At 51.1% G+C, this 27,262-nt stretch overlaps 9 protein-coding genes across 9 annotated transcripts; 3 read left to right on the forward strand and 6 right to left on the reverse strand.

Annotated features, from left to right (window-relative positions):
- Positions 1-425: 425 nt before the first annotated feature.
- On the reverse strand, positions 426-2,072 carry NUG1 (nuclear GTP-binding protein nug1; the record flags this gene model as incomplete). Its single annotated transcript, XM_064871398.1, has 2 exons — positions 426-2,011; positions 2,060-2,072. The coding sequence occupies 2 exons, from the start codon at positions 2,070-2,072 to the stop codon at positions 426-428; spliced, it is 1,599 nt and encodes a 532-aa protein (XP_064733851.1).
- A 315-nt stretch (positions 2,073-2,387) lies between these two features.
- Positions 2,388-3,511, forward strand: GPP1 (DL-glycerol-3-phosphatase; the record flags this gene model as incomplete). Its single annotated transcript, XM_064871399.1, has 4 exons — positions 2,388-2,466; positions 2,522-2,567; positions 2,871-2,980; positions 3,027-3,511. 4 exons carry the CDS (start codon positions 2,388-2,390, stop codon positions 3,509-3,511), a joined length of 720 nt encoding a protein of 239 aa, XP_064733852.1.
- A 3,330-nt stretch (positions 3,512-6,841) lies between these two features.
- Positions 6,842-8,960, forward strand: PMZ80_002971 (uncharacterized protein; the record flags this gene model as incomplete). The annotated part of the gene is made up of 2 exons (XM_064871400.1): positions 6,842-7,150; positions 7,203-8,960. 2 exons carry the CDS (start codon positions 6,842-6,844, stop codon positions 8,958-8,960), a joined length of 2,067 nt encoding a protein of 688 aa, XP_064733853.1.
- Positions 8,961-9,931: 971 nt separating this feature from the next.
- On the forward strand, positions 9,932-10,348 carry PMZ80_002972 (uncharacterized protein; the record flags this gene model as incomplete). Its single annotated transcript, XM_064871401.1, has 1 exon — positions 9,932-10,348. One exon carries the CDS (start codon positions 9,932-9,934, stop codon positions 10,346-10,348), a length of 417 nt encoding a protein of 138 aa, XP_064733854.1.
- Positions 10,349-11,547: 1,199 nt separating this feature from the next.
- PMZ80_002973 (uncharacterized protein) lies at positions 11,548-15,151 on the reverse strand (the record flags this gene model as incomplete). Its single annotated transcript, XM_064871402.1, has 4 exons — positions 11,548-11,775; positions 11,828-12,466; positions 12,521-14,866; positions 14,918-15,151. The coding sequence occupies 4 exons, from the start codon at positions 15,149-15,151 to the stop codon at positions 11,548-11,550; spliced, it is 3,447 nt and encodes a 1,148-aa protein (XP_064733855.1).
- A 1,243-nt stretch (positions 15,152-16,394) lies between these two features.
- PMZ80_002974 (uncharacterized protein) lies at positions 16,395-16,883 on the reverse strand (the record flags this gene model as incomplete). Its single annotated transcript, XM_064871403.1, is given in 2 exon segments — positions 16,395-16,861; positions 16,877-16,883. 2 exon segments carry the CDS (start codon positions 16,881-16,883, stop codon positions 16,395-16,397), a joined length of 474 nt encoding a protein of 157 aa, XP_064733856.1.
- A 766-nt stretch (positions 16,884-17,649) lies between these two features.
- On the reverse strand, positions 17,650-21,404 carry PMZ80_002975 (uncharacterized protein; the record flags this gene model as incomplete). The annotated part of the gene is made up of 6 exons (XM_064871404.1): positions 17,650-17,862; positions 17,913-18,536; positions 18,592-19,356; positions 19,405-19,625; positions 19,671-21,326; positions 21,377-21,404. The coding sequence occupies 6 exons, from the start codon at positions 21,402-21,404 to the stop codon at positions 17,650-17,652; spliced, it is 3,507 nt and encodes a 1,168-aa protein (XP_064733857.1).
- Positions 21,405-22,373: 969 nt separating this feature from the next.
- On the reverse strand, positions 22,374-23,679 carry PMZ80_002976 (uncharacterized protein; the record flags this gene model as incomplete). The annotated part of the gene is made up of 2 exons (XM_064871405.1): positions 22,374-23,595; positions 23,672-23,679. The coding sequence occupies 2 exons, from the start codon at positions 23,677-23,679 to the stop codon at positions 22,374-22,376; spliced, it is 1,230 nt and encodes a 409-aa protein (XP_064733858.1).
- A 1,521-nt stretch (positions 23,680-25,200) lies between these two features.
- PMZ80_002977 (uncharacterized protein) lies at positions 25,201-27,082 on the reverse strand (the record flags this gene model as incomplete). The annotated part of the gene is made up of 3 exons (XM_064871406.1): positions 25,201-26,126; positions 26,176-26,824; positions 26,927-27,082. 3 exons carry the CDS (start codon positions 27,080-27,082, stop codon positions 25,201-25,203), a joined length of 1,731 nt encoding a protein of 576 aa, XP_064733859.1.
- Between the last annotated feature and the right edge of the window lie 180 nt (positions 27,083-27,262).

Here is a 27,262-nt window from a genome sequence, read left to right on the forward strand (position 1 = left end):
TGCAATGTAGAAGTTGGGTAGAACCTGAGGTCCGGGTGCTATCCAGAAGATGTGAAGCCAAGTGTGACGCGGGTCGCGTCTCCTCGCATGTGCTAGCGTGAAGATCGGCATTTCGTGCCTTTCCGCCCTGGCACCGCGGCGATGGAACGAGTTAGGGACAGCTTCAACAGATCCTGAGATGCAAATCCGCCAGAAGCATGCTAGGATGACCATGTTCACATTCAGATAGCATTTGATAGGGTCATTCCTACGCCTGACGTGCGACCGCGCATGGGATGAATGTGGTGGGATGTGGGAACAAGCTGTATAAATTTATGAAAAAGTAATCGACTTCATTTCCACGAGGGCCCGACCGATATTGCGCCTACCATGGGATACCCCTACAACGCCTGAGCCATTCCCACTAGATCAATGCAACAGTTCGTTTATTCGTTGGTACCATCCCATAGTCCATCAAGCTTAAACTCCTCAGCCCACTCCTTCACAATGACCTTCTGATCAGCAGAAGGTCCGACTTCCGTCACCTCACCGCCTGCCATCTCAGTATCATCTGCAACCCTCAGTACAGGAGGCTCGACCCATCCTTGAATCCTGCCATCTCTCCAGTCCGTGATCACAGTCATCGCCGCAGCATTCAGATTCGGCACGCCTCCCCTTCCAAGCCTGCCACGTTTCCGCGCTACCTGAACCAGGAAATCCGTCGTCGTATCACCCTGCCCGAACGGTCCAAGAGCCACGATCCCATAATGTTGAAGCAGCTTCTCGTACAATGCCGGCGAAGCCGACATCCTTTCAAGCAGCATCTTGATAGCTGGTTCTGGGTCCGAAATCTGAGCAGGAGGCAGAGCATTCAGCAGTATTAGGCGCGCTTCGTGCTCGGCTTTCTTCTGGCGCTTGCCTTCTTTGTTCTCGTCATTGATGGCAGCTGGGAAGACGATACCAGGTGAGTCCAGAATCTTCAGTTTACTGTCGACCTTGACTTCGCGCAGTGCTGTTGTGACGCCTGCTTCGGATCCGACTGGACAAGCAAAGCTTTGAACGCCCTTGTTCAAGCGCGAGGTAAGAGCGTTGATCACTGAGGACTTTCCGACATTGGGATAGCCGATCAGGCCGACTGATATTGACCGCTTGAGCTGTTTCGATGCTGCGTAGGACTTCAGTGACCGCAGTAAAGTCTCTGAAGTATTCTTGATGGTGTATTGTTTGTGATCGAACGTCTGAGCATTTGACGCAGGTGTAGACGCTCTCAACGGTGTCGTAGGGAAATATCGTCTTAGATGCTTGAGCCAGCCTTTCAGCACCTCCTCGGGCACCAGGTCAATCTTATTCAGCACCAGTATTAGGCGTTTCTCGCCCGACTGCGCTGACATGATCTGCCTCTCAACCTCTCTTGACCTTGTGCCTTCTGGATCGCGAGCATCAAGTACATACAGTATGACATCTGCCGCCTCTAATACCTGCTTGAAGATCTTGTCGAATGCTTTCCGCGAAGAGTCTGGATTTCTGTTGTCTGTTGAGAGGTTGGTTGATATCTGAACGCCGCTGTCCATCTCGTCTTCGTCATCTTCGTCCGCTATGTCGCCTTTCGAACCATAGTCGGCCGCTCGTACCTGCGCTGACGCTAATAGTGCTGCCATTGGATTCGACGATTCTGCTGCTTCTTCGTCGTCGTCTTCCATGTCCTCATCTAGCAAGTCATCCTCTTCATCTTCCATATCCTCGTCATCATCCAGCATCTCTTCAGCCTCAACGTTCTTGCCAGCGCTCTTCTTCGATTTCGCCGCATCTCTTAACCGTTGCGCATCTTCAGCCTTCTTTCTCTTCTTCTCTTCAATCTCCTCGAGGATCTTGTCCTTGAACGGGAACAGATTCGGGATACCGGGGTCCTTCTTCAGTCGCGACCGCCATTGAGGGTTCTGTTTCGCAAGTTTTCTCTCTTTTCTCTTCTTTGCGCTGCCGGCTTTTTCGATCTTGTGCCGTAGACGCACGGGCGTTCGCTTCGATTTTGAGACTGTATAGGACTTTAACGCAGGAAGCCTTGTTGGGCCGTATTACTTACATGGCTTAGGCATAGTGTGTATATGCTACAGTATGTGCGTCTCGAAGACGTTGCCGCTGCATATCTTTTGACCGGTATCAGAAAATTTAGTGGGGAACCAGATGATCTGCCGAATATTTGCCGCAAAGCTTCTCCGATTGGTTGCCCGGGTAACCGACTTGTCCTTGTTAGGCAGCGCAGCCGCTATCTGATTATTGTACCTGCATCAAGCCGAAACTGTTTCTTTACAAAGTACTTGAGCGGTCCGGGCTGGCTAGATAGACAGATTTGAAGAGTGACTACTTCGAGACTGCGCACCGAAACCGTCTCAAACACATTCTACATGACTATGGGCTCGATACAAGAACCATCCTTCACCGGGAAGCCCGAGACTATCACTGTGAGCGGCTTGTTGTTCGACTTCGATGGTCCGTAACACGTCACCCACACCAGAAACGACCGACCACTGACGGCTTCTTCCAGGCACCATCATCGACAGCACAGAAGCAATCGTCAAACACTGGCACATGTAAGTGAGCACCTGTGAGCAGAAATTCTCCGCAGCAGGGACTTCGGGGGTTGTCGCAAGCGCCAAGCCGGGATGGGAGGTGGAGGCAATAGTGCCGTGGTCTGAAGCAATAGTTTGAGGCGATCCGGGCCTTGTGAACAAAGACCCGAAATGTTTGCTCTGTGACAAATCCCTGCCTCACTTGAAGATCTGGCGCTCGATGTCGGAATTTCCCATGAGGCGGTAGGAGATATTCCCGCTGCACTATTGGATTCCGGACAAAGACTATGTCAACTTCCCTCACTGACCAGCTTGACCGTACAGACTTGGCGATGAGATGGGGGTTGACCCCAATGTGATATTGGCGACATCGCACGGTAGGAGAAGCATTGATGTGATAAAGCTATATGACCCATCGCGGGCGAACTGGGAGTGTAAGTGAAAATGAGGAGCGGCGCGCATATCGACTGACCTAAGCAGACATCAGTAAGATGGAAGGACGGATCCCGAAAGAGTTCGGCGGAGATGCAGTTGAGATCCCTGGAGCGCGCAAGCTGCTTGAGAAACTTGACGACCTAGAGGCACCATGGGCCGTCGTGACAAGCGGCACAAGAGCTCTAGTAAGCGGCTGGCTAGATGTGCTCAAGCTTGCAGAGCCGAAGACGATGGTCGTAGCTGAGGATGTTGAGAATGGCAAGCCGGATCCTGCATGCTATTTACTCGGCCGGTCGAGGCTTGGGCTGTTAGACCGATCAGATCTGGTCGTTGTTGAGGATGCTCCTTCGGGAATCAAGGCTGGCAAAGCAGCAGGTCTCAAGGTCATCGGCTTGGCTACTACACATACCATTGATCAGGTCAGGGACGCCGGTGCGGACTGGATTTTGCAAGATTTGCGGTGCGTCTCGATCAAGCATGTGCAGAACGGAAGAGTTGAAGTTGAGATAGTTAATTCTTTGGTTGCCTGATATTGTACCTAGAAGTGATGGTCAGCTGTCTTGGGCGGTTTCATCAATTGCCAAGGCGTCTCTTGAGGATGAACAGGACGCGCACAAGACTGTAGATTTAGACATAGATCTGTAGAGTCTTCATAAGCTCCGGCATGCCCTTCGTCGCCCACTGGAGTACATATGGGCGGTCTTTTGCCGAGGGCGAACTGACAGCTTGATCGGTTCATCGAGTAACGGCCATTTGCACCGAGCTACCGAGTCTCTAAGTCGATGATCGTATTGTATACGATGACCGTGTCCTCTGAGCTGGACAGCCTGCTACGCGTTGAAAACTCCCAGGTCTAGAAGTGTCGCACCGCCAAATTCCGACGAGTGAAGAGACCATGTTTATTCGGAGACCGGTGTCCTTCGCTTACCGGGGAAGCTACACAGTCGCATCGGCAGCGCCGAATGGTCATGCTCATGTCTTGTGCAACATGTTCATGTCGTCGAAAGCCCGCTTTAGGCAGGTGTATCGCTGCTCCTTCTCGCTGTCGAATCACACCCTTGTGCTGGTAGATCGAGGTCGGACAAGGCAGATCCCTGCTGCAATCTTAACTTGCCATTGATTTGCAGGAACAGACTGTCAGGTGTACCTCGACTTAGCAACGCCTGACTTCGAGCAAATGGCTATGTTGAATACAGTAGATGCGCGCTTCTCGTGCGAAAGGGTAAACATACACAAGTGACAGCTGCAGATAGCCGCGACCAATGCGCAACCGAGGATTGCCTTCTTACGGAAGCTTCGTTAGCAGAACCACAGCGCTGGGTCTGATGTGACGATCCTAGGCCTGTCAGGTCGCACAGACGGTTCGTTATGATGGAAAGCTGGCGGGTTTTGCCTAGATCCTGCCAGGATGCATTTGTAATTCAACCCTGCTGGTGGATAGGAGGCCGACAAGGTTTCACAGACGACTCGGAAGCAAAGATCTGCTTCAACATGATGCTTTCTAGCTGATCATGGATGGGTTGAACAAGTGAGATCCGAAAGAAGAAGATGCAAGCTGTGTTGGGTGCCAAAAAGAGTAACCATCAAGGACTTCTTGGCCGTCGGTGCTCGACAAGCTGTGCTTCTGCGTGGCGATTGGCCAGCCAGATGGCATGCAATCACCAGCGACAAGCATTGCGGCTTGTGGCTAGGGAGGAGGATTTCTAGGATTCGATCCTCAAGCCTCGCAAGTCTGGCAAGGGATGCTCCCGACTGCGCAAGAGAAAACTTGCTGAGCCCGTCATTTAATTTCCTGTGAGCCGTTGCAGCTCGTCTAGCGCATGTAAGCAGTTCAATCGGAAAGATGTTTGACCTGCTCCGCCTCTGGGATGTTGACATAAGGCATACTGGGTCACTCTCGCGTACTGAACTTTACGACCGGAAAATATTCTACGGAGATGAAGCCGAGTCCGATCGATCAGATCTTTGGTGAGGTGTAGCGAGAGTTTCGAGGCTGGAGTGAAACAGCAAGAGCGAGACGACGCTCATGAACGCGACGATATGTCACGGACTTCGTCATGCTGCATGGCCACAGTGAGGGCAGGAGCTGAAACACATACGGCACTTGCCAACGAACCAAAGCACCAACCGCTGGAAGTCTTGGGCTTTGGCATCGACGAGTCTTGCGGACTCGGGCGTGTAGGTGGGCGTTGTCACTGGAAGTTCCCAGCTGCAGCCCGAAGCGCCACCAATGCTTGTCCCTCGTACCTGCAGCAAGCGCGAGATTTGGAGCGATCGCACCCTGGTCTTGCTCGCTTGCCAGCTGACGGCGTCTTCACTACTCAGTTCGCATGCGCACACAATTACTGCTAACACATGTCACTAGAATTGCCGTTGATGGCCACACGCAGTTGCTATTCTGCTCAAAGGATCATGCATACATATCCAATCAGTGCTTGTGCAACCCTAACGCACGGCCACGACAGAGTCATGGACTGCTGTGGATGCAGAGAGATTGTATGCAGGAGAGACATCTTGATGCCTGTAACGTCAACATGTATGCGGGGCAGATGGTCCAGCCGAGCAGTCCTGACGACGCGTTGCTCTGAAGTGTACTCTACTCGTACCTTCGGACTTCATCTGGGACCTCGACCCACCTAATTTGTGTCCTCCATGCGATTGGTGCAAACCATGAAAAGCATGCTGCCACTTCTGGGAGATACACAAGCCCGATCTGGAATAGACTCTCTGGGCAGTTGTCTTTTGAGCCTGGTGTGTTCCACTTCATCCACAACCGAAGCTAAGCTACCCGCCCTGAAGTCGCGAAGATCCTCTCTGGATCTGCATCCTGCCAGAAAGGAACCAACGTCCTCTTGCGCCATACGGAATGGTAGTAAGGAAAGAAGCCGAATAGTCTGGCACATGAGTAGGCCATACAGAGGATGAGTAGAGGTGAGTTGAACCAAGCAATCCTGAGAAATAATGGGCACATCATCGATGTGCCTGACATTGCTTGGATACGGCTGGCAACTGGTCTCCTTATCATAACCCTCTCCAGACCTGTGCCTAACACCACCCCTCGCGGTTCTCTTTTCCATCTTTGAAGCACGAGCAGAGGCGCTGAAAACAAGGGCCATCCTGCCCATTTGCTGAGCGTTTCCGAGACACCCCTGGTCCTGCATGTCTCGCTCGACACAACACTCTGAGCCTTGATCTCAAGTCCAAGTCGCTCGCTTCCTGCTTCACACTTAACAGTATTTCTCCTCCACCTCCCGCTCGCCGGACGACTACTACATCACCAAGTTTCTCAATCTTGCAACTTGCCTAACCCGGTACTAGAACTAGCTCAAACATCATCGACTTAGACCCTGTCCGCTCCGTTGGATCTGTGCTTCATGGTTCCTCAGCGCAACGAGCCGAAAGCTACCAATACTTTACTGCCTCATTGCAACAGCCCATCTCACATAGCTTCCCGCTCTGGAGAATAAAGACATCCCCACTGGCTGCTTCGAACCACTTCTCTGCATGCCCACAGTCCCTACTCAATATACGCCTGCTCGACGCCTCACGATCGATCGTCCTATACCATTGTCGACGTCAGCCAGTCAAGGCCGATGACGGAGTTGTAAGGCCTTACGACGTAACCCTTCTTATACGCCATTGCTTCCGGTCACACTTTCTCATTCTATCGACTGTAGTGTCAACTACGCAACAGCCTCTGCTGCGAGGCCTCAATTATCGATCCGTCTACTGCGTGGAGGATCCTGGCAGTCCGTCCTCTGCTTTAGTGAGAGCTATCGCCCACTGCAGATTGGAGCCGTTGAGGTCAAACTAGCAGCGTTCAAGAGATGGCATACCAACATGGACATTACCCGTTTCACATGTCTCACTCACAGCCTGAGAGCATAGTCTACCACCATCAAACACAGTATCCTAGCTTCCATCCGCAGCTAGCCAGGCCTGAGCTATCATACAACCCATACATCGGTTTCCAAGACTATGCAGACGATATGCATGCTGGGATGTACTATGGAGATTTCGAGGATAGCAACGAGGTTTCAACAAGGCCTCGCTTGACGAAGGACCAGGTCGATATCCTGGAGCATGAGTTCCAGAAAAACGCGAAGCCAAACAGTGTGCTGAAGAGGCACCTGGCTGCAACGACGAATTTAAATCTCCCAAGAGTGGCAGTAGGTCCCAACCGCATCCTCTCCATCATGTGACACAGCTAACGAAGCATAGAACTGGTTTCAGAACCGGCGGGCCAAAGCCAAACAGCAGCGCAAACAAGAAGAGTTCGAGCAGCAACAATGCAAAGGGGTCAACCAGGGACCATCGGGTGACTCAGGCAACGATGATGATGATGACGAAGACGAAGAAGTGAAGCAAGAGGAGGAAGACCTACACTCCAGGAGTACAGAACGGGAGCCGGTAGCAGCAGCCAGAGGCTCCCATGCCATGGCATCTCCATTGCGCAGTCCGAAGAGCGAATCGTCGGGTACGGATGTGCGCGATAGGGCCCATGCTTCCTTACAAAGAGCGATCGCTGCTGCCCATGCCGCGCAGTACAAAGTCACGTTCCAGCCGTCCCCAGCTGTCGAGCAGTGTCCAGAACTGCCATCATCATTGCTATCTCAGATTGCAGCTTCGCCCTTAGGAGCGGTTCCTCAAGCACAACTACCGTCTGGGCCACAGATGCAGCATGACTGGCAACAAATGCGCATGCCCGAGGACCCATGGACCAGTACACCAAGTATTGCTGGCGATATGGTCTTCGACTTTGGATTCGACAAGCCAGGTCCACAGGTACTGGCCAATAACGCGCGGCTACCATCACCGGCAGACTCGAATTGTCATGGCCTAATGTCATCAGACCCATGGGAGAGTAACCTTTCTACGCCAACTGTATCAATGGCCCCGCAAAGTCATTTTCAGCCGCCGTTGTCATCTCCGGGTCTGCAAATGACGTCCTATGTTGGTAACCGGCGAGGGTCGGCTGCAGATGGGTTGACAAGCAATTTTGAGGGTATTGCACTTGCGACTGCAGCACCTCAGATGTCTTTCCAAAGTTCGGAATCTGTATCATCAGGTGCATCCGAGGGCGGCGTAGACCTCGCGTCGCGACGAAGGCGTCCACGTCCTGCAGCTCTCACGTCTGCAGCTCTGACATCTGCCTCGTTACGTAGCAGATCTTATGGTGCTTTGACTGCTACCTCTCCAACCTTCAGACAAAGCATGACGCCGCCATCAGGACACGCACTCCGTCATGTCAAGTCCACAGGGCACAGTCTAAACAGCCATTATCCTGGTATCCGCAAGAGCAGCATTCCTCACCGATCGCCTCTCAACTTTTCTACTTTCGCCGAGTCAGAAGCCTTCAGAGAATTAATGGCGCAAAAGGCTGCTGAAGACTGTGCGGAGCAACAGTTGACGCCAGTCAACACCACGCAGATGAGCTACAATGCGCCACAAGAGCCGATGGTGCGCTCGCTTTCACAGATGGTTCACAGCAATGCAGCACCGGGAGATCTGTCGCAACGACCACAAATGCATTCACCGCCCATCACTCCTTTCCAACAGGACTTCTACCTGCAAAGTTCCTCGATGATGCCTCCGTCCGTCCAAGTGCAATACGCAAACTTGGCGGACCACACTCCGCCTTATTCGGCTGGGCCGCTGACAAATACCAGCTGGTCAGATGCTCCTCTAACAACACCAGATTTGGCAAATTTCCCTAATGGCAACATCGTCCCATCCTTGCCCTATGGAGCGCCGAGTGAGGACCAACACAACGTGCCCTGGATGTTCTCGGCAGACCAGAGCCCCTCTTTCACAGCAAACACTCCAACCGAAAGCAAGAAAACAGAATTTTACATGCAGGAGTTTCCCAACCAGAGGGAAGAGCATGCACGAGCCGCAAAACTGCTCGATCATCCGAGACCAAAGCATTACGCATTCGACAACAAAGGTCAACAGGACTACAAGTTCTCGCCGTCATGATTGCATTTCTTTCATTTTGATTAAGCGAGGTGTTGAGGTTCACCACTTGTAGGACTACTGGACATAATGATTTCATTTGTGAAATATACGAAAAGCTCTGCACGCAGAGGAAACGACGGGAGCACCTGGGCAATCCCTCATGATACAGATTACCGCGTGTTGCTGCACGGTGGCTGGGGAAGCAGTATTGTTAATGGCTCGCTAGCAGATCTGCTGGTTGATGAACGAACGGGGCAGGATCGAAAGCATCTATAGATAGGTACATCGTGCCCAGTGCTCCTTCTGTCGAAATGTAGGACAGGCTGTGGATAATAGTATTGAAGATATAGTATAGTGTATGAACAGATGCGATGTGAAGTACTTATCTCTATATCTTTGGTTTTCCGACGCCTTCACACCTTCGAGGCAGCATGAGCATATCTCAAGATAGCCATTTCCGTAGCCTGAAGCATCTCGTTGTTCGTGCGATTTGACACCTTGTAGGACCCTGCTGATAACCCACGCCTGATCAGCCAACATCTTGTGCTTGTTTTGGTCCAAACACGCTCACATGAACAGTCAGGGGTAAATAAGTCTTGGCTACCCCAGATTCTGCACTCTACTTGCTGTACGAGCAGTCCGTACCACACGTTGAACACGTAACATGATAACTGTGTGGTTATTCCGACATGATTGATATATTTCTTCCAGCTGCCAATACATTCCAGATCGTTATAGCAGTACTTTCCCCAGTGATATGGAGAAGGAGCGAACTCACCAGCTAATTTCTGCGCGCAGCCCATTCATTAATGCCCTGCTGCCTTAGGCTTGAGTGACTTGCTTTTGCTGGCAACCGAGGCGTGTCGTCGTCAGGTCGCCAGCCTACACTATTCGTAATCGCCTCAACATTGTCCAAGACGTGGAGAGTACTGGTATATCAGTGAGCGTAGAGTCTATGTCGCGTCTTCAGCCTCAGTACCACTGTGTATAAAATGTCGAGACCATCGTTACCATCCTCAAACTCCAATCCACCCCCTGCTCAACTCCGCAACGATCCCAATGCGATGGACCCACCACCACCGCCAGCCTACGACACCCTCTCGCTCGCTCCACCTTCTATATCCGCCGACGCAGCACTGGCACCATCCTCCCAACAGACCTCTTCCCCCTCTGAATCACACACACCACAACCACAACCCCACGCCAAAAAATCCCTCAAAGACCGCTGGCGCGACCTCAAAGACGAAGACGAGCGGCGCAGATCCGAGAGAATTACACATGTGAGTGCCGACGAAGCTGATCGGCTCACGGGGCTCGATCGACATCGGGCGGAGGAGGAGAGGAAGAGTGCGGTTGCGGAACGGCCGAGGGGGATGAAGGCTTTGGTGGGGTTTTTGACGTTGAGTTGAGATGGGTTGGGTTGGGTTGAGGAATGGTGGTGTATTGTGGTTGGGGCAGGGCTGTTTGTGCGAGGATGTATAGTAATGCAAGTACTGTGGTGTAAGTCCCACTCGTGCGGTTTCCTACGCTCCATCCATACACACGACGATGGTGCATGAAATGCCAGCGCAAGAAACAGACGTCGACCGGAAATAGCAGCACACCACTATGTCTTGGTGGTGGTCGTTCTACACGGACAATACAGCTTACGATCCTGGACTGATGGTCACCAGAGTGACCGGCCTTTCACGAGTCTTCGATAACATATAAAAACGAAGGGCCTCGGCGCCGACCACTCTAGGTTATCTCAAGGACACAGCTGCTGCGCATGGTCATGTGCATGGGGAGAGGCATCAGCTGAGCTGGACGTCGCAGCATCGCTCTTGCTGTTGCATAGGTCAGGGATGAATCATGAGCGCATCTCGCACCCATGTCAGCTGTGTGTCCAATACGGGAGCAATGGTGCGTGATAGAGCGTCGGTGAACCTTAGCAAATAGTGCGGGAAGAGGACAAGCAGCGTGCAAGGACGTTATGGCTGGTGTTGGCACGCTCGAGCTTCACAGTCGTTGCTTAGGACAGTGTACATGGTTCTAAGCTGTTAGTGAGCCAGCATAAGTACCATCATGAAATGACAAATGGTAGTAGACATAGACAGCAAGGCTGAAACAATGGAGAAAGGTATGAAGAGGAAGCATCGCTCGCGAACGGTGCACTCCCCTTTCTAGACGAGACTGCGCAAAGAAGAGTTATTTTGTAAAGTGAATATCATTTTGTCATTACTAGCTCTGCTAACAAGTATATGCTGTAAATGCAATGCTGGAATCGAATGAGAACTGTTTGTTGAATATGAAAATGATTCAGGTCGAAATGCTGAATGCCGAATGAGTGACTTTGGTGAGTGGCTGACCGAGTAGAAGAAGGAGTGACTGTGGTGAGTGGTCGATGGATAAATGAGTGACTTGGGTGAGGTCGTTATGTTGTATGCTGCTGATCATAAGAAGGAGGAACGCATCAGAAATGGAAAGTCGTAAGGTTGAGTTTCGGGCTCGGTCGTCTCGAAAATTCTAGGGCGTTGCTGTGGCGAAGAAAGGAAATGTGAGTTAAGGAAATTCGTGAGGAGTAGAGGTACATGGCGGCATGGGTGTGTGTATCGTGATGAATCCTGGCTTAGACGTAGTACATGATATCCCGAAGGTTGTCGTCGACGGTGAGTCTCATGGGATGTGTATTCCTTGTCCAGGGAGGTAGCGTCTGACCTCTTGGAGGCGGAGCAGGGTTGTAAATGTGATTCACAAAATGCCGGGCGCGATCGGCGGCTTTGTCGGCATAGTATGATGCGGGAACAAGGCTGACGGCTTTGGTTGCAACGTTGTATGTGAAACATAGTTGGTAAACCTAAGTAAATTAGCCCCTGCGACGATTTTTTCAACCACAAGTAGTGACTTACCATATTTGCAATATCCCTGATGCTGGTGGGTCTGGGCCCCGTCTTGGGGTCATCTATGGTGGTAATTTCGTTATGAAGCACCACGTAATGCGTCGGTCTTGCAGTGCCAATGGCTGCGTCTTGGCTGACAAGGAAGAAATCCTGGCCGTCACCGTAAGTGATTGCGTCGAAGACTGCTACGCCCGAGCTTGGATTTCCGTCCCTTGCCCCGTTGTGCGCCTGGTTGAACTTCTTGCTGTCTCTGTGCGGGTAGAAGCGTGTATTGTGCCTCTTGACTGTGCAAATCAACATGACATCAGGCTCTTTCTTGTCAGCAGCTTGATACATTCTAGTGATGCATCCTTTCAGTCGAATCAGCTCGAATTTGCGACACATCTGAAATTGCTCGGTGCTTAGGCCATCACGGAAGAAGATGATGCGTTCTGGAAGTTCCTGGTTCAATCGAGTGTATGTCGCAAGACGTTCTGTGAGCATGTAGTCGAGCTCCATGATCTCTTCTAAGGACCTGCCTTCTTCTCCTTCTGGTCGTGCATTCATGTGCAAGGTGGCAGGGAATTGGCTGAAATGTCGATCATGACTCGCCACCATTGCGGCTATGCTAGGAGCATTTTCGAGCGATGTACCTTGACTAGGATGAGTCTGAGTCGAAGAATTAGTATGCGGCCCATATTAAGTTGATGGAAGATCACTTACCACGTCCATGCCAACGAGCATAGTCTTGTCGGTCAGCAGCGGTGACAGCTCGTTCAGGGTGTGGTTCACTGAGTTGGCAGAAGCTTTTGGGTTGAACTTCAGACAAAGGTTCTGAAAGACCGACGAATCGCTCGGCCAAGACTTCTCTCTGCCTTTGCTCTTCTCCTTGATGCAGACGGTGGCGAGGCCTACCTTGATGTCACCCCATCGCTTGACTGGAGTGTAGAAATGTGTGTCGGGTAGCAGCACGACCAATATGCTCAAACCTTGATGTGTACTGATCCACTGGTCTAAATTGGCTCCAACTTGGTTTTCGTTCGCTACGTAGACATGATGCGCGTCGTTCACAAAGTCTGGCCGATCGAACCTCAGATTTCCTAGGCCACAGTTCTGCAGTGCTGTCTTGATGCCTGTGTACACCTGACGTACTTCTTTCATTCGGATCGGTTCATCGCTTGTATGAAGCTGGACTAAAGACCACGTCCCGTTAGGTGCAGGGCTTGCGAACTTGTGACTCTCTAGCTTCCAGCTGGGAACTGTGATCGAGCTTGAGTTACCACCGTATTGTACCCCGGGCTTCCTTAGAAAAGAGTAAGGTACACTCAGAGCTTCCGAGTCGAATTTTACACCGAAGGCTTGAGAGATATCGTCCGGTACCTTGTACATGTCTCGTCCGAAAGACTCGATGAAGTTCCAGTTCTCGCGGGGAGGTCGACAACCGAAAGTTATAGGCTCCATTTTACCCTTGAACGGCTGACCAGCCAGCACCTCTAGCTTTGTTGCTGGTTGAAAATTGGTCTTACCTATTCTGACAATGTAGACTCCATCGATCAAGCGAGATGAAGGACTGAGATCAATGCCATGTGTGTCATCAAAGTGCTTCTGCACCGTGATCATGACTCCGTCATTACTTTCAAACTCGACCTTGTCAGCTCTAGGTACCAAATTTCGCGTGTCCCAGTGATGTCTCTTCTCTTTGTCGTTTGTGTATGGAAGGCCAGACACAGTGAAGATTCGTTCATGTCGGTCGGCTTCAGCTTTACTGTTTGACGCAGGACTTTCAACGAGGTAGGTTGTGATCACACGCAGACCCTTGATGAACTTTTCTATCTTGGCCCACGTCGGTCTTGGCCAAGTATCGCCGTAGTACCCATCGATCAGCTCCTGCAGAGTGATCTTCTTGTTGCGAGCACCCAGATAGAAGGCGCCGGTGGTCGTATTAATATTGAGCAAGATTGGGTTCTGAGCTTGATAGAGACCTCGAGTCGACCTGAAGTAGCCTGGCAAAGCCATAAGCCCAGCTTTCTGATTCCAAGCGTAGCCGACTGTTGTTGCGTTCAAATTGTGACCGAACGGCTTGGTCTGGGTCCATGTCCAAGTATCAGGTACATTGTAATACTTCTTGTCTCCACTGAAAGCGATGAAGGGTTCTGGTCGTGCAGGAGAGCGTTTAGCTCTTCGATTAGCCCCATGACTGAAGATGATGTTGAGCGCATTTTCGACTTCATTGATTGCAGCCTGTGCCTCATCAACTGTGGCGTATATGCTACTGTCACGTGTGCGTAGATACTGCTCAACTCGATCGACCTCGATCTTCTTAGGTTCTCCAATGGTCACACGATAGACCGGAGGGTCAGGACGAGGTGCTTTCTCGTCCTCGTCGTAATAGTTGATGCCTAGTAGCCGGTCATGCAGTGAAGGCGGGAGTGGGACAGCTGTGATGAGTGTGGTCTTGAAGTCACTGGTGACGATTATCTGAGGAAATCTTCCATGGAATTCGAGCAGTAACAGCCAGATGATTCTCCGTCTCATACGAGCAGGAATGCGGGATGCATTATTGGCCTGAGTTGTGCTGCCTGCGTTATCTGGCGGATGAGCGATTGCAGACGAAGAGGTTGCCACTTTTGGCTGAAGCTTGATATCCTTGATGGTGTATCGTAGGTAGCATCTCGCCTTGCCGTCCGTCATAGGTGACAATTGTACCTGGAAATTGTTTGTTCTCATCCGGAAGTGGCCAATACCTCCTTCTGAGTCGCGGCTTAGGTCCCTGTGCTGACCATGGACCATGGAGATCTTGTCAACGTCTTGTTCGTGAGGAACACTCTCTCCTGAATTTGAAGTAGTCATGCCATCGTGTTCCTGAAGAGAGCTTTCTGTACCAGTGGCTGTCTCTTGGCCTGAAGTGATAGCACCTTTGCCCTGAGCTTTGCTGTCGTGACCAGACTGCGCCTGGACAGTGCTAGCATCGGCCCCAATTGATAGTCCTGACAAGTCGGACAATGGTTGTTGAGTCGCTTGACTACCATGCGTGCCTGGTGACCCTGCAGTCGAGCTGGTGCCTGAATCCTATGGCCATTTCGTGTCAGCTGAATCAGGTGTTCGCTTCGCCTCACTGACCTGCTTGGTTGCTTTGCCTGACTCTTCCTCTAAGCGTTCGCTTTGGACTTGGTCACGGTTAGTGCATGCACCAATAGGTGTAGAAAGCTTCGCACCTGGATCCTGCCCCTGACCTGATGCGCCTTGCCCAGCAGCTGCAGCGGCAGCGGCCCTGTCTCTGGCTTGACGCTCTTGCTCTCGCTTCTCAAATTTCTTGCGGTTCTTCTTCTGTGTTTTTGATTCATGCTCGCTCATGGTTGGACAGTGGCAAGTTTGAACAAAGATTGGATCACAAAGATGGTAAAGAAGAGTCAATGTGGTAGTGAAGAGATTGGTAGCCAGAGCACGAGGTCGCTGTATTAGTATCATGACTCCTTGCTTGCTTAGAATAGCTCACACGTCAAACCAACCCAGCGTAAACATTGCCATCCGACACATCAAACAGCTTGAGTTATCAGATTGCAGGGTCTAGAGCGACCTGTTGCCGAACAAACTGCTCGTTCCATGCTTGTCAAACGTGCCGAAACCAGCAAGAGCTCAGATCGAGTAGTCTAGAACCCTTGGAGATTTGTTGTGGAAGTTGAAGTAGTCAGGTGGCCAGTAATCTGTGCTTACAATCTGCTCCAGGCTGATGTTTGGTGGAAAGGTCGACAGGACAATATGGGGGCCCAAGTATTGCCATAGCCATTCGACCAGTCATGCGTCATGCTCAATGAAAACATGTGACGGCGGCCTCAATCTGTTTGTCTCACTATCGATGCCGCTGGGGACGCGTAGGTGTGGCCGAACACAGTCTCAAAGGACAAGGCCAACGATGAGTGCGGACATAGCTTGCGGCATTGCGGCTTCTTCGATGTGAGAACAACAGGCCCGATGCAGAAGGAGTGGTCCATTGAAGCTCTGTCATCTTCTGGAGTCCGATCTCTGTCAACTCATTCTCCCTATTCATTCGGTTTCGTGTTCAGCTAGCACACCTGTGTGTACTATAGTAGAGGTGGTAAGGAGTGGTGCAGATTACCCTACCGTTTCTTGGAAGATGGCGCCCCCAGAGCCAACGACGGAGAACACCAGAAACTACACCACTTTGTTGCCCGCCACTGTTGTGCTAGATGTGATGTAACACGAACGCGCGCTATGAAGTAATCCGGCGAAGAGGCACAGAGTGTATTGACTCGAGTCAACCTAGCAACCTCACTTACCTCTACATGGTGTCCGTTCTGCGGCTGCACCGAATGGTCTCGCGATCATTCGTCCATAAGATCGTATCAAGGGTGATAAAATCTGATGCTGTCTTCGGTAGCACTGAAGTTGACGTGTAAACCAGAACGACCGACTGAAATCAAAAATGCTCCTCTCTGACCTAGTACAAGCATCCGTGGATGAGCTTCAGGTATTGATTCATAGCGCCAACGTCCTTTGATGGCTTTGCCGGTTAGCTATTAGAGCACCGTGGATGGCGTCTGGAGGTCTTTGTTCGTGGTATTATGGCTTGCGTCTGTTACGTCAGGTGCCCAGACCGCGGACTATGGTACCCATGAAGACCTTTAAAGCCTTTGCCTGCTCGTATCAGCAATTCTCGTAGTCTTTTCTTGGCTATGTATGCCAAAGCCAGTATTTTGTCTGCTTCCATAGCTGATACAGTCTGGAATCTATCCGCTTTCCGCCTCTTGTCATCTTCCTTTAGCTCTTTCCACTTCTGCTTCAACATCGTTCCTCGACCCTTCTCAGGCGCCGTTCTGTTGTCGCTCACAGTCTGAGCATCCGGTCGCTGTACAGAAGATTCTTCGACAGCAGGAGGGGCGATGGATAACTGATCGTAAGCAGGGGGTGCACCTGGACTTTTCGCCGAAGAAGATGTGCTCTTCGTTAGCACTGCCGGATTTGAGCTTGGGCGTGTTTCTTCTTTGGCGTCCCAGCGTCGTGAACGACTTGAGAGCTGATCCCAGCGCGATCTAGCTCCGTAGTCTGGTGGTACGCAACCGAACATGGGTTCAGGTCATGCAAGCTGAGAAGTGAATTGAGCCTTCCAGTGACATATGAGAGTACCGGTCTTCAAGTGGTGCATGACCACAGCCACGATGCGTGCGCGAGCTCACTTGTCTGTACGAAAGTTCCTTGATCCGAGCCGGGGCCTGGGATGCGGTGTCAGATCCCTGAGTATGCCAAGCGTGCCAAGTAATAAAGATCACGCGAGACAGGATAGAGCGGGACGATAGCTACGGCAGGGACTGAGGATCTGATAACTGTGAGCGATCGAGATGTTGCAAGACTCGGCGAAGCTGAGGTCTTAACAGAGAAGCACTGCCGCTATACAGATGGTCAAAAGGTCATGAATTTTATTGCATTGTAAATGAGTGACTATGGTCAGAGATGATCTGCGGCCGAGTCTCCGCTCGCAGACAATGAGTGTCGTCGGTGTATGTCTACTTTGAAAGACCTTGGGATGCGTAATCTGCCTCAGGAACGAGTGAACCGTCGGCGAAAGTCCTTGAAATGAATGAACATGGTCGGTAGCGGATTGTTGAAAAGAGTGACTGCTAGTCAGAGCAGGAGTCACCCCTGAAGGCTGGCTTCTAACCTCTGACTGCGATGAAAAGCGGAACACGAAGTGAACGAAAAAAGGTCCGGGCTTCCGGGCCGTCCCAAACGCCAACCCAGACACAAAAGAAAGTCGTTAGCAGTGTGGCTGCGAGCTGGACTGCGATAGCTTGACCGTGAGTCTCGGGAGGCAGTCGGCACCCATCAGCTCATGCCTAGATGTAGAACATGCGATCCGTCAATTGTCCAAGGCTGGCGTTGAAAGTAGGAAGACTGGCCTGATTGAACTGAGCATTGGAATTTGGGGTGTTGTAGAAGCGTCGAACATAGAATCTGGCTCGATCGCAAGCTTTGTCGGCGTAGTAGGCTGCAGGTACCAGACCAACGGAGACGCTGCATCTTCCAAACAAGTAGCACAAATCATAGGTCTGCAAATGAATCAGTACGAGCTCAACTAGCGGAAAGGTGCAGAACTTACAGCACGAGCGACGTCAGTGATATTGTACTGGTCCCCGAAGTCGTTCTCGAGAACAACATAATGTGTCGGCCGACATGTACCAAGCGCCGCAACCTGGCTGGCGAGGAAGAAGTCTTGAAAGTTGCCGTTCGTCACACCCTTATAGACAACAACACCAGGTAACAACTGACCATTGTTGTGATTGGTGAGTACACTGCGCCGGTCTCGGAGTCCAAAGAACCTCGTGTTGTGGCGTTTCACTGCGCAAATTACCATGATCTTAGGTTCCCTCCCTGGCTCGTAGACGTTTCGAATAGATGTCCTTAGCTGCGAGATCTCCTCGTTCTTGCACATGTCGAACATCTGCCCCTCGGATAATCCATCTCTGTAGAAGATGATTTTCTCGGGAAGCTCGTCGTTGTTGTGACGTCGGTAGCAGGCGAGTCTTTCATCGAGCATAGTCGATAACGTTACAGTTTTTTCTTGAGCTGCTTTGAATTCTTCCCGTGATTGGCCCTCCTCCTGTTCTTGTTGTCGAGGATTCGATTTGAGACTCACTGGCCATTGGGCGAAATGCTCGTCATGGCTAGCAACCATTGCGGCAATACTCGGAGCACCCTTCTGGGAGCCGGCACCAGCATGAGTCTATTCATATCAGTATTGCCATAAAACTATGTCTTGGGTCGTGATCCTGACTTACCACATCCATGCCAACAATCATCGTCTTGCCTGTCAATAGATCAGGCTTGTCAGTAAGCTGACGATCGACGGCCTCATTACTTGACTTCAGATTGATCTTCATCAGCATGTTGCCTATTACATTGGCATCATTTGTGATCCGCTGCGGCGTAAAGTTGCCACGTCCTGGCAGCTTCCATCTCTTTCTGATGCAACATGCGACATTTAATTGGGTCTGAACGTCTGCAACTTTCTTGATCGCAGCATACAAGTCATTGTTTCTATCAGGCAGTAAAACAACCACGAATAGGCATCGCTTTTGCTTGACTTGCTGGAACTTGGCCGACAGATCCCTTTCATTCGCATCGATGTCTCGTTGATGCACCGAGAATGTTGAAGCAGGCCAATTGGCATAGGTGTCGTTCGGCCTGGGACCATTAATGGGGTCAAAGCGAACATTGGTCATTCCGAAAGCGTTGAGCTGTATTTGAAAAAGTCGAACGAACTCATCGAGGTTTTCTGGTCTTTCGACACTCCAACGCCGATCATTCCCCTGCCCATATCTTAATGGTAGTAGTGTCCAGGTTGATTGTGAGCCTGCGCTCGCAGGGGTGATCGCTTTACGGCCCTCCAAGTTCCAAGGATTATCTGTCACTGCCGTTAACTCGAGGTCATTATTCCGGTAGGCCAGAGAAGGTTGCGAAAGTCGGTCAGCTGGGACGTCGATTAGTGTAGCCTCTCGTCGAGCGTTAACTTCAAGCGATACACCGAAAGGTCCATCTTGTCTCTGTTAGTGCTCACTAGTCTTGATGGGCAAGTAACTAGTCAGACTCACGAATCTTGTAGGCTGATCGTCTGGTGTCCAACCAAATAGTGTAGCTGCCGACTGAGTGATCTCCCTGTAGTTATTGTAAGGATCCCGCTGAGCATTTCTGACCAACTGTGTCTTCTGCTTGTAGGCCTGCCCAGGCAGTACCATCAGTTTCGACATTGGAAGTAATGAGCCCTTTGCGCCTCCTGTACGCACGATGAGATCATCCCCTGCTAATATAATGCCTGTGGTCGTTAGCATCGTCATTTTGTGAAAAATGGATGACTTACCATAAGTCTTGAAGGAGTGATCATAAACAGAGACTTCAACGCCCTCTTTTGGGAAGGAGCAATATTGTGGGAAAGGACCTTGCTGTCGTTTATTCTTGTTTGATAGATCCCATGGATAAGGCTTATGCTCACCCCTTTCTTGTGTGTGGAATTCGTAAGTTCCTGCAAGCCCCGTAATTGTGTAAATCCTTTCATGATCTCGGACGTTGTTGTCGATCATGTATGTTGTTCTGACACGGAGACCCTTGATAAATGACTCAAGCTGCTTCAGGTCACCCTGACCATCAGGCCACCTTAGGCGCTTGAGCTGAGTGAGTCCAACACCATGGTAGAATGCACTAGTTGTTGTATTGACGTTGAGCAGGAGATTCTGATGAAGCAACGCCCTGGCAGACCTCAAAAAGCCCGGTTCAGCGGCGAGATGCTTGCCATCTGGGACGGACCATGGTGGCGAAGTACTATGGTTGGGTCCAGGCACGTCCAGGTCAAGTGCTTTATCAGGATCATTAGAAGTCTGTATGTGACAGGGAAAGAATTTCTTGGAACCAACAGCCGCCACTGCAGGCTCTGCAGACCTCCAAGGGTCGACGTCTCTCGGCCTGAACGGCGCCGCATTTGCCCATCTGTTGGTGGCACTGTTGGCGTGGTGGCTGAAGATAATGTTCAAAGCGTTCACGACCTTCTCTCTTGTCCTCGAGACATTGTCAAGAGATGCAAAACCTGCCGCCGTCAAGGTTTGAGAGCCACTCAAATATTGGTTGAGCTTCCCAACCTCGATGGTTTCTGCTGTGCCTATGTGAATATTGTACTGGAGAGGCGGCGTGGAAGCAGCCGCTTGGTCCTCATCATAGTAGTTGACTGTGACGAAACCCGGGCTTGCAGCGGCTGCAATGGGATTTCGACTGATTAGCTGGTCCGTAAAATTGGACACCACTGTAGCTGACTTCTCTTCCTGATTCAATTGTTTTAACAGAAGAACGATTAGCCTTCTTTTCTTACGAGCCTTCAGGTCGACTGCATTTCCAGCAGACGTTGTTGCGCCGGGCTGTGGGTCGCCTGATGCAGAACTTTCAGGACCTTGGCCTGCACCTGGTGGGTTGTTCGATGCTGGACTATCTGAAGCTGCATTGTTCGAATCTGGACCGCCAGATGCTGTGCCGCCCGGCGAAGGCTTGCTAGGTGAGGGCTTGCCAGTTGATGACTTGCCAGGAGAAGACGTGGTGGAGGCAAGTGGTTTGACAGATTTTGAATGACCATGATCAGGCCCAGTAGCAACTAAATTAGCCCATGTGGAGTGCTTGGGGGCGGGTTGTGATGAATGAGCAGTCTGTTGCTTGTCCGAGTCACCGATTATTGCCGCTTTGTCCTCAACCTCTTCGGAATTTCCTGGCACAGACGCTCGGTTGCTGGCTTCCTGCTGGGGTGGTTTAGCGAGTTCGGTGATCTTGGTAATGTGATGTTGATAGAGCACAAGATTCTCCTTGTGTACGACCTTGAAATGGTTCGACTTGACAAGACCTCGATGAGGAAGCTTCGATGGCGGTGGTAAAGGCTCATTTGATAGATCGAACAATGACTTGACGGCTTCATAAGAAGGGGGTACTTTCAGAGGATCGCTGTGTGGAGCCCTGGGAGGATATTGAGTAGATTCCTCACCTCGGTCACGGTTAGGATACCTAGAATCCCCTCGGTCACGGTTGGAGTACCTAGAACCCCCTCGGCCCCTCCCAACATTTCGGCTCATGTCGTATGTCGCTTTCAATGGAGAGTTCGAAGACGTGTGTGGTGAATTGCAAAGTCAGAAAGGATGAAAAGTGGATAGGATGAAAGAGGTATGAAGAATGGTGCAGAAGCTCAACAACCCACCAGGACTTTCACATCCTAAATACACCAAAACCCCCCACCATTCCGCTTGCTAAGATCAAGACTTGCCATCACCTCAAATACCTCATGACCGTCCAACAAACCACAACACTTACCAAACAGCGGAGAAAATGCAGCTTGCAAGGCACGAAAACAGACGGAAACGAGCTCATCTAATCCAACATCAATTCCTGTCGCCGTCTAGATCGATCTGGACTCATTGCCGCAATGCCAATGTGACTTCAGCGACAGCTTGATGCTGAGGAAACATAATCGGTCATGGAGTCACGCCCGTGATTTCGTGCTTGTCGGATGGATATGGAGCAGAAGCAGGCATTTGATTGGCGAGGGCTGCACAGATGATCAGTGATAAAGTGTGTCGAGACAAGTTGTTACGCATGATCCAGAATTTTGGGGAGATGACAAGCTTGAGGCTGGTTGCGAAAGCAAGAGCAGAGCAAGAAGAGAGCGGATTGCGAGCCCTAAGAAGTTGCAGACACGTGAGCTACTAGCGTGTCGCGAAGCGCTAAACCACGTTTGCACTAGTTTCATGGAGGGCAGGCTTATCACGTGATCATGTAGCCATCCCTATCCACCCAACTGTGGCAGCCAACGTCGACAATTTTCCAAACGCCGTCAGATCGTGGATCTCCCTTCCTGGTCGGCGCCCTTCCTTAGATGGGCTAGATACAGTCTCCTTCATGTACTCATCCCCACTTGGTCCAGACGTCACCCCATTCTACCGTGCATCGGCATTGTTCTTGCCGGTACTCTTGCGGAAGATCTGCTGGTCTTCTGCAGACCAAGATACCAACGCAGGCTGGGACCTTCGTGCCCCGCCTAGAAGAACTTGCCCTTGACATCAACAACACTCCTCTCAACCCCATCTCCGTCCGTCCTGGTAAAGTTCTCCCTCTCCACACCATCTGTGCTATGATCACCAGTATAAAAGCTCGCATCAGGCGCAGCCGGCTTATCAAATGCATCAAAGCGCCTGCCACTCATCTTCGCCCTGATCCAGAGCACACCAATTCTCAACGCAAATGCTGCTGCAGCCCAAAGCAAACCACCAACAGGTGCAGCCACAAAAGCGCCAAAAGCAGACCAGTCGCTAGCGTAGAGACCCTCCTCAAGCAACAAGAGCCTTCCGGCAGCAGTAGCGTCACCATCGTAGTAGACAAGGCCGAAAAGAAAGATAGTGAAGATGCCGCCAAGGCCACCAATCACAACTTCGAAGCCACGCCACCAGTAGCACTTTGAGCTGAGGCCAATGACAAGTACCGGGATGCTAGAAGCGCTGATCAGATCTGAGATCAAGTAGATCTGCAATACACTCGGACTCTTCAGGGCGACGACTACAGTCGGCACGAACATGACCACGATGATGCCTCGAATAACCCAAATGTTGAGCTTGTTGCGAAACAGATCGTTGGAGCCGGTCGAGATGATTGAGGACTGTAGCGAGTCAAACGCAGCTGTGCTGAGCGAGACGACCATGACAAGGACGATCCCCACAACCCAGGCAGGAAGTGTCTCGAACAGCTGGAACAACTCAATACCAGTCGCCTCAGGCGGGTCGCCAAGAACACCAGACCAGCCAGCGATCAGGCCACCTGCACCAACAAGGGTGAGAATGCAAGTGATTGCCACAACAGCGATCGAAATGCCGATCCACAAGTCCTTGTCTGTCTTGGCTGCAAAAGTCCTCATCCAGAAGCCAGAGAGGAAGAAGTCGTTGGTCAAGATGGCGACAGGGAGGATGTAGATGAGCTGCCAGCCCAAGAGAGTCGGCTCAAGGTAGTTCGATCGAGGAATGAGCGTGCGATCAACGTTTGTCTCGACGCCAACCGTAACGACCCCGACGATGATCAGTAGAATGACCATAGCGCCCTGAATGTTGTCGGTGACGAAGCTGACTCTGAAGCCACCAGCTGCTGTGTAGACTGTAGTGACAAAGCATTCAACGATAACGGCGGGCAGGCCATTGAGGCCGGTTAAGAGGTTGACAACTTGTTGGAGTGCTGAGAGCTCAGCTACGAGGTAGAGCCAGATAGTGATCAGCCTGGCATTTGTTAGCAGATATCAGATTTTTGATCATGTGTTACTTACGTCAATGCTGAAAGATACAAGCCAGTCACAACTCCATATCTCTGCCTTGTCCATTCTGTGAGAACAAATCCCTCAGGACATTTTCGCCTGATAATGGGACCGAGGAAGGCGAACACGAAGAGCGGCAGACCAGACGACAGTGCGTAGACAATTAGTCCTTGTACACCGGCGATAGCCGCAATGTTCGGATACGTGAAGAGTATACCGGATCCTAGAGCTGTACATGGTAAGGCGCAGGTTAGTCAACAGTTCAGAGGGAGGAGGAAGGGGTCTTCGAAGCGGCAGCACTTTTCCCACGCAAGCATTAACTTGATCGAGTATTACGGTACAATCTCAGCATCATGCGAGCTTTGGCAGGTCAGACATCTCCTCGCTCCGCCTGAGCAAGGGTGGATGAATGAAGGACATCTTGTACGTCGTGCCAAAGACTGCAATCAGCGCCCGTAGTGCTGCTTGCCGTGCCTCTTCGAGGCTGATCTAGACTGTTAGATACAGGCTCTTAGAGCCTAGATCGGCTTCAAAGAGGCACGACGATCATTGATGCAAGCGTACGAACCTCAAGTGTGCCATAATGGCATTTTCGGTCTTGCGATCACGCATCCTCGGATGCAGGTCGGACGATAGTTATCCTTCGAAATTTTGCTGCCGCTTCAAGTCGCAAGCGCGACATGCTGCTGGCACTCACCCGAAGCGATGAAATTCAGGGCGAGCGGGATGCCTAGGCATGTATTAGTCAATGCTCTCGAACATGATGATCATGGCAGTCGCTGTATCGGTTGTGACTGATTTTACCCTTCTGTGTCCTGTTTGCCGATAGCCATTCGCCTTTCGACTGATGACGAAGGCGCCAGGCAATGAAAAGCCCGAAGACTCTGGTTGTTGATATGTTAGTGCTAGGCTTGATGGCGTGCAAGCTGCCGCATGCGCGGTTTGAGGAAATGACGCACAGAAATGCTGCATATGTGCAGTAGATGAGAGCGTTGGACGCTGGATGCGAAGGCTGACCCATGTTTGATATTGTCCAATTCGAAACGCACAATGTATAGTCCGTGCGATGGAAAAGAGGTTGTGTAGAAGAGGTCGCAAATATCGACAGCTATGAACTCTTTCTGGGCGATGGATTATTATTCAGATGATCAGCTTTTACCTGACTCCTTGTGGATACAGTTTACCCGCAACCAATCAAGTAGCGTGAAGATACCGTCATACTTGGGATCTCGAACAGGGTGCTGAAGAAGAAAGTTGACAGACGCGGATCTATTGTGGTCTCGGTGGTTGTCACCTTCATCGAGAGGCGAGCTCATCTTCGCTCGCTGTCTAGCGCTAATCATATTGGCAGCGAGATCTCTCGCGGCTTTTGGATCTCATGGATTGTCCATGCTGCAACCGTCATCTTCTCCATTATGCAACCCGCAACATGGTTTGCCACATCAGTCTCACGTCTCTTAGAAGAAAATCTTGTATACGATCATTTCCGATCCTGAGCACGTCGCTAATGACACTGGGGCTGACTACTGCTCCGGTACTCATACAACCACTTCTGGCCCGCCGATACTGTCTATTCGCTTCGTGGCCCGGTAGCAAGCTCGCATGGATCTTCTGCAAAGTGAGGGTTCTTGCTTCTCCAGCTCCGATCCCGTAAAAGCGCACTGCGGAAAGCGACAGCGTCATGAATGCCACTGAAGCGGAACACAATGTTGCGGATTCCTCGGCGACATGCGTCCATGATCGACTCGACTTCTCGTGATTGGGAGGGCCCTTCAGCGAATTTGTAGAGTGCTTTCATCGTCATCTCTTCATCTGCGTCCTCAACCTTCACAACGCGAGTTGCTCCGCAGTCGAGGTATGCTTGGAGTTTGTCATCGACGTAATCGGGCTCTTTCGACTTCTCAACAAGTACAGTGTGTGCAGCACGATTGTGTTTGACTTTGATGCCACTGGGACATGAGTCAATGTAGCCTTGACAATCCTCAACATTGGTGACCTTGACCATTGCAGTATGATTTTCTGGGCATAATATCATGCTCTCGACAACAGCACCATAGATCAACGACTGTACAAAGGTGTGGTCACTGTCGTCAGGTAAATTCTTGAGCACAATTGTACGCGACTCTGTTTGCGTCTTCTCGATGTCTTCTTCTTCTGTGGGGTTGGCGGTCAAATTACTTTTTGCCTTGAGGTCAAGGTCTTGGGCACGCATAGTCGGCGTCGCACCGCCCTCGGCGGCCTGCCTATCAGCTGGTACTGGAAGAACCTCGTCTCTTGCTGCCCTGGAGGGGTTCGCTTGGGCGGGCTCGATATCCATGGCCGAGACTTCTGAAGCGGTGGTTGTGACAGATGTGGATATGGTTGGTCGAGCTCCAAGTGCTTTGAGGACAGGTGTCAGATCCATTCCGCCCTCAGATCTGGCATCAGCTGTTTCGTCGTCGGACGGTGCGTCAGCTCCACCTTCAGGAAGCACAATGTCAGAAGCTTTAGGCTCAACTGGGGCTGTGGTCAGATACTGTGCGGAATTCGATGGAATACTACTAACCATGATCTGCATTACGAGAGTAAAATTCATCAGCAGACGGATTCAATCCAGTGCTGGCTTGAGAAGAGAAAAATTGCTTCTCCATGGCGTTGTACGGGATGCCGGAGCTGACATTTTCTCCCCCTGGTGTGGATGTAGCGGTATTTGCATTCTGGAATCTTTCAGCTCTGGCAGTTTCTGTGCGCTCGTTTCGAGGACTTTCAAGTTTGGGCTGAGTGACAGGGATCGAGTATGTAGAAGGAGTCTTCTGCTCGCCTAGCTCGGTCTTCTCTAATAGCCTCTGCTGCGTTGGAGTCATCGGCTTGGTTGTAGGTGTTTCATCAAGCTTGTTGACCACTGCGGGCTTCGGACTAGGGTACTTGTTGTGATATGCTGATTTGCGGTGAGCAACACTAGTTACTGGTGATGCACCTAAGGTCCTGGAGTCTACAGGCTCGGTCTCTTGAGTGTTTTGTGGTGTGGTTGGGATGTTTCTAGGCAACCCGTGTGGGGGTAGTGAAACATGGGCCGGAGTAGGTGGTGGTGGTTGGACGGGTTTACTGGTAGAAGCTCGTGCAGGAGTTGTCCTTGAGCCTACCTTCGAGATCTCATGGTCCACGAGTGGTACCACATGTTGTGTGGGGATTGCAGGAAGGTTCGCAGCTGCATTCTAGTGATTGTCAGACGACTAAACCCATGGCAAGGTAGGTAGTTGATGGCCAAGGACTGAATTTGGTGCTCTGACGGTATTCACGGATGTCAAGCCACTCACCTCGACGTCAATCTGAGCATCAGGTAACGTATTGCTGTCAACTCTGTCACCTCCGCGCAGGGTGGCGCCACCACCAAAATTGCCCGCCCAATTGAGGAAGTACGAGGTACTCGACTCGTCGTCGAGCACAGAGAAATGTGCCAACTCGTCAGCCATATTGACTCGCAGCCGCGGCTCGCACTGTCGTACTCTGCTCGCTGTTAGACGCGAACCTCGTATGTAGCTGGTGTGACGAGGCTTACTTTGAGATGACTCTTTCTACCTGTATCTTGAGCCTTGATTGAAGTGTGATGATTCAGTGGATGAGTTGAACGAGTTGTGGCCGACGATAAAATC

Source organism: Knufia obscura (assembly GCF_036327395.1).
Source record: "Knufia obscura strain CCFEE 5817 isolate CBS 148926 chromosome Unknown scaffold_2, whole genome shotgun sequence".
NCBI lineage: Eukaryota > Fungi > Ascomycota > Eurotiomycetes > Chaetothyriales > Trichomeriaceae > Knufia > Knufia obscura.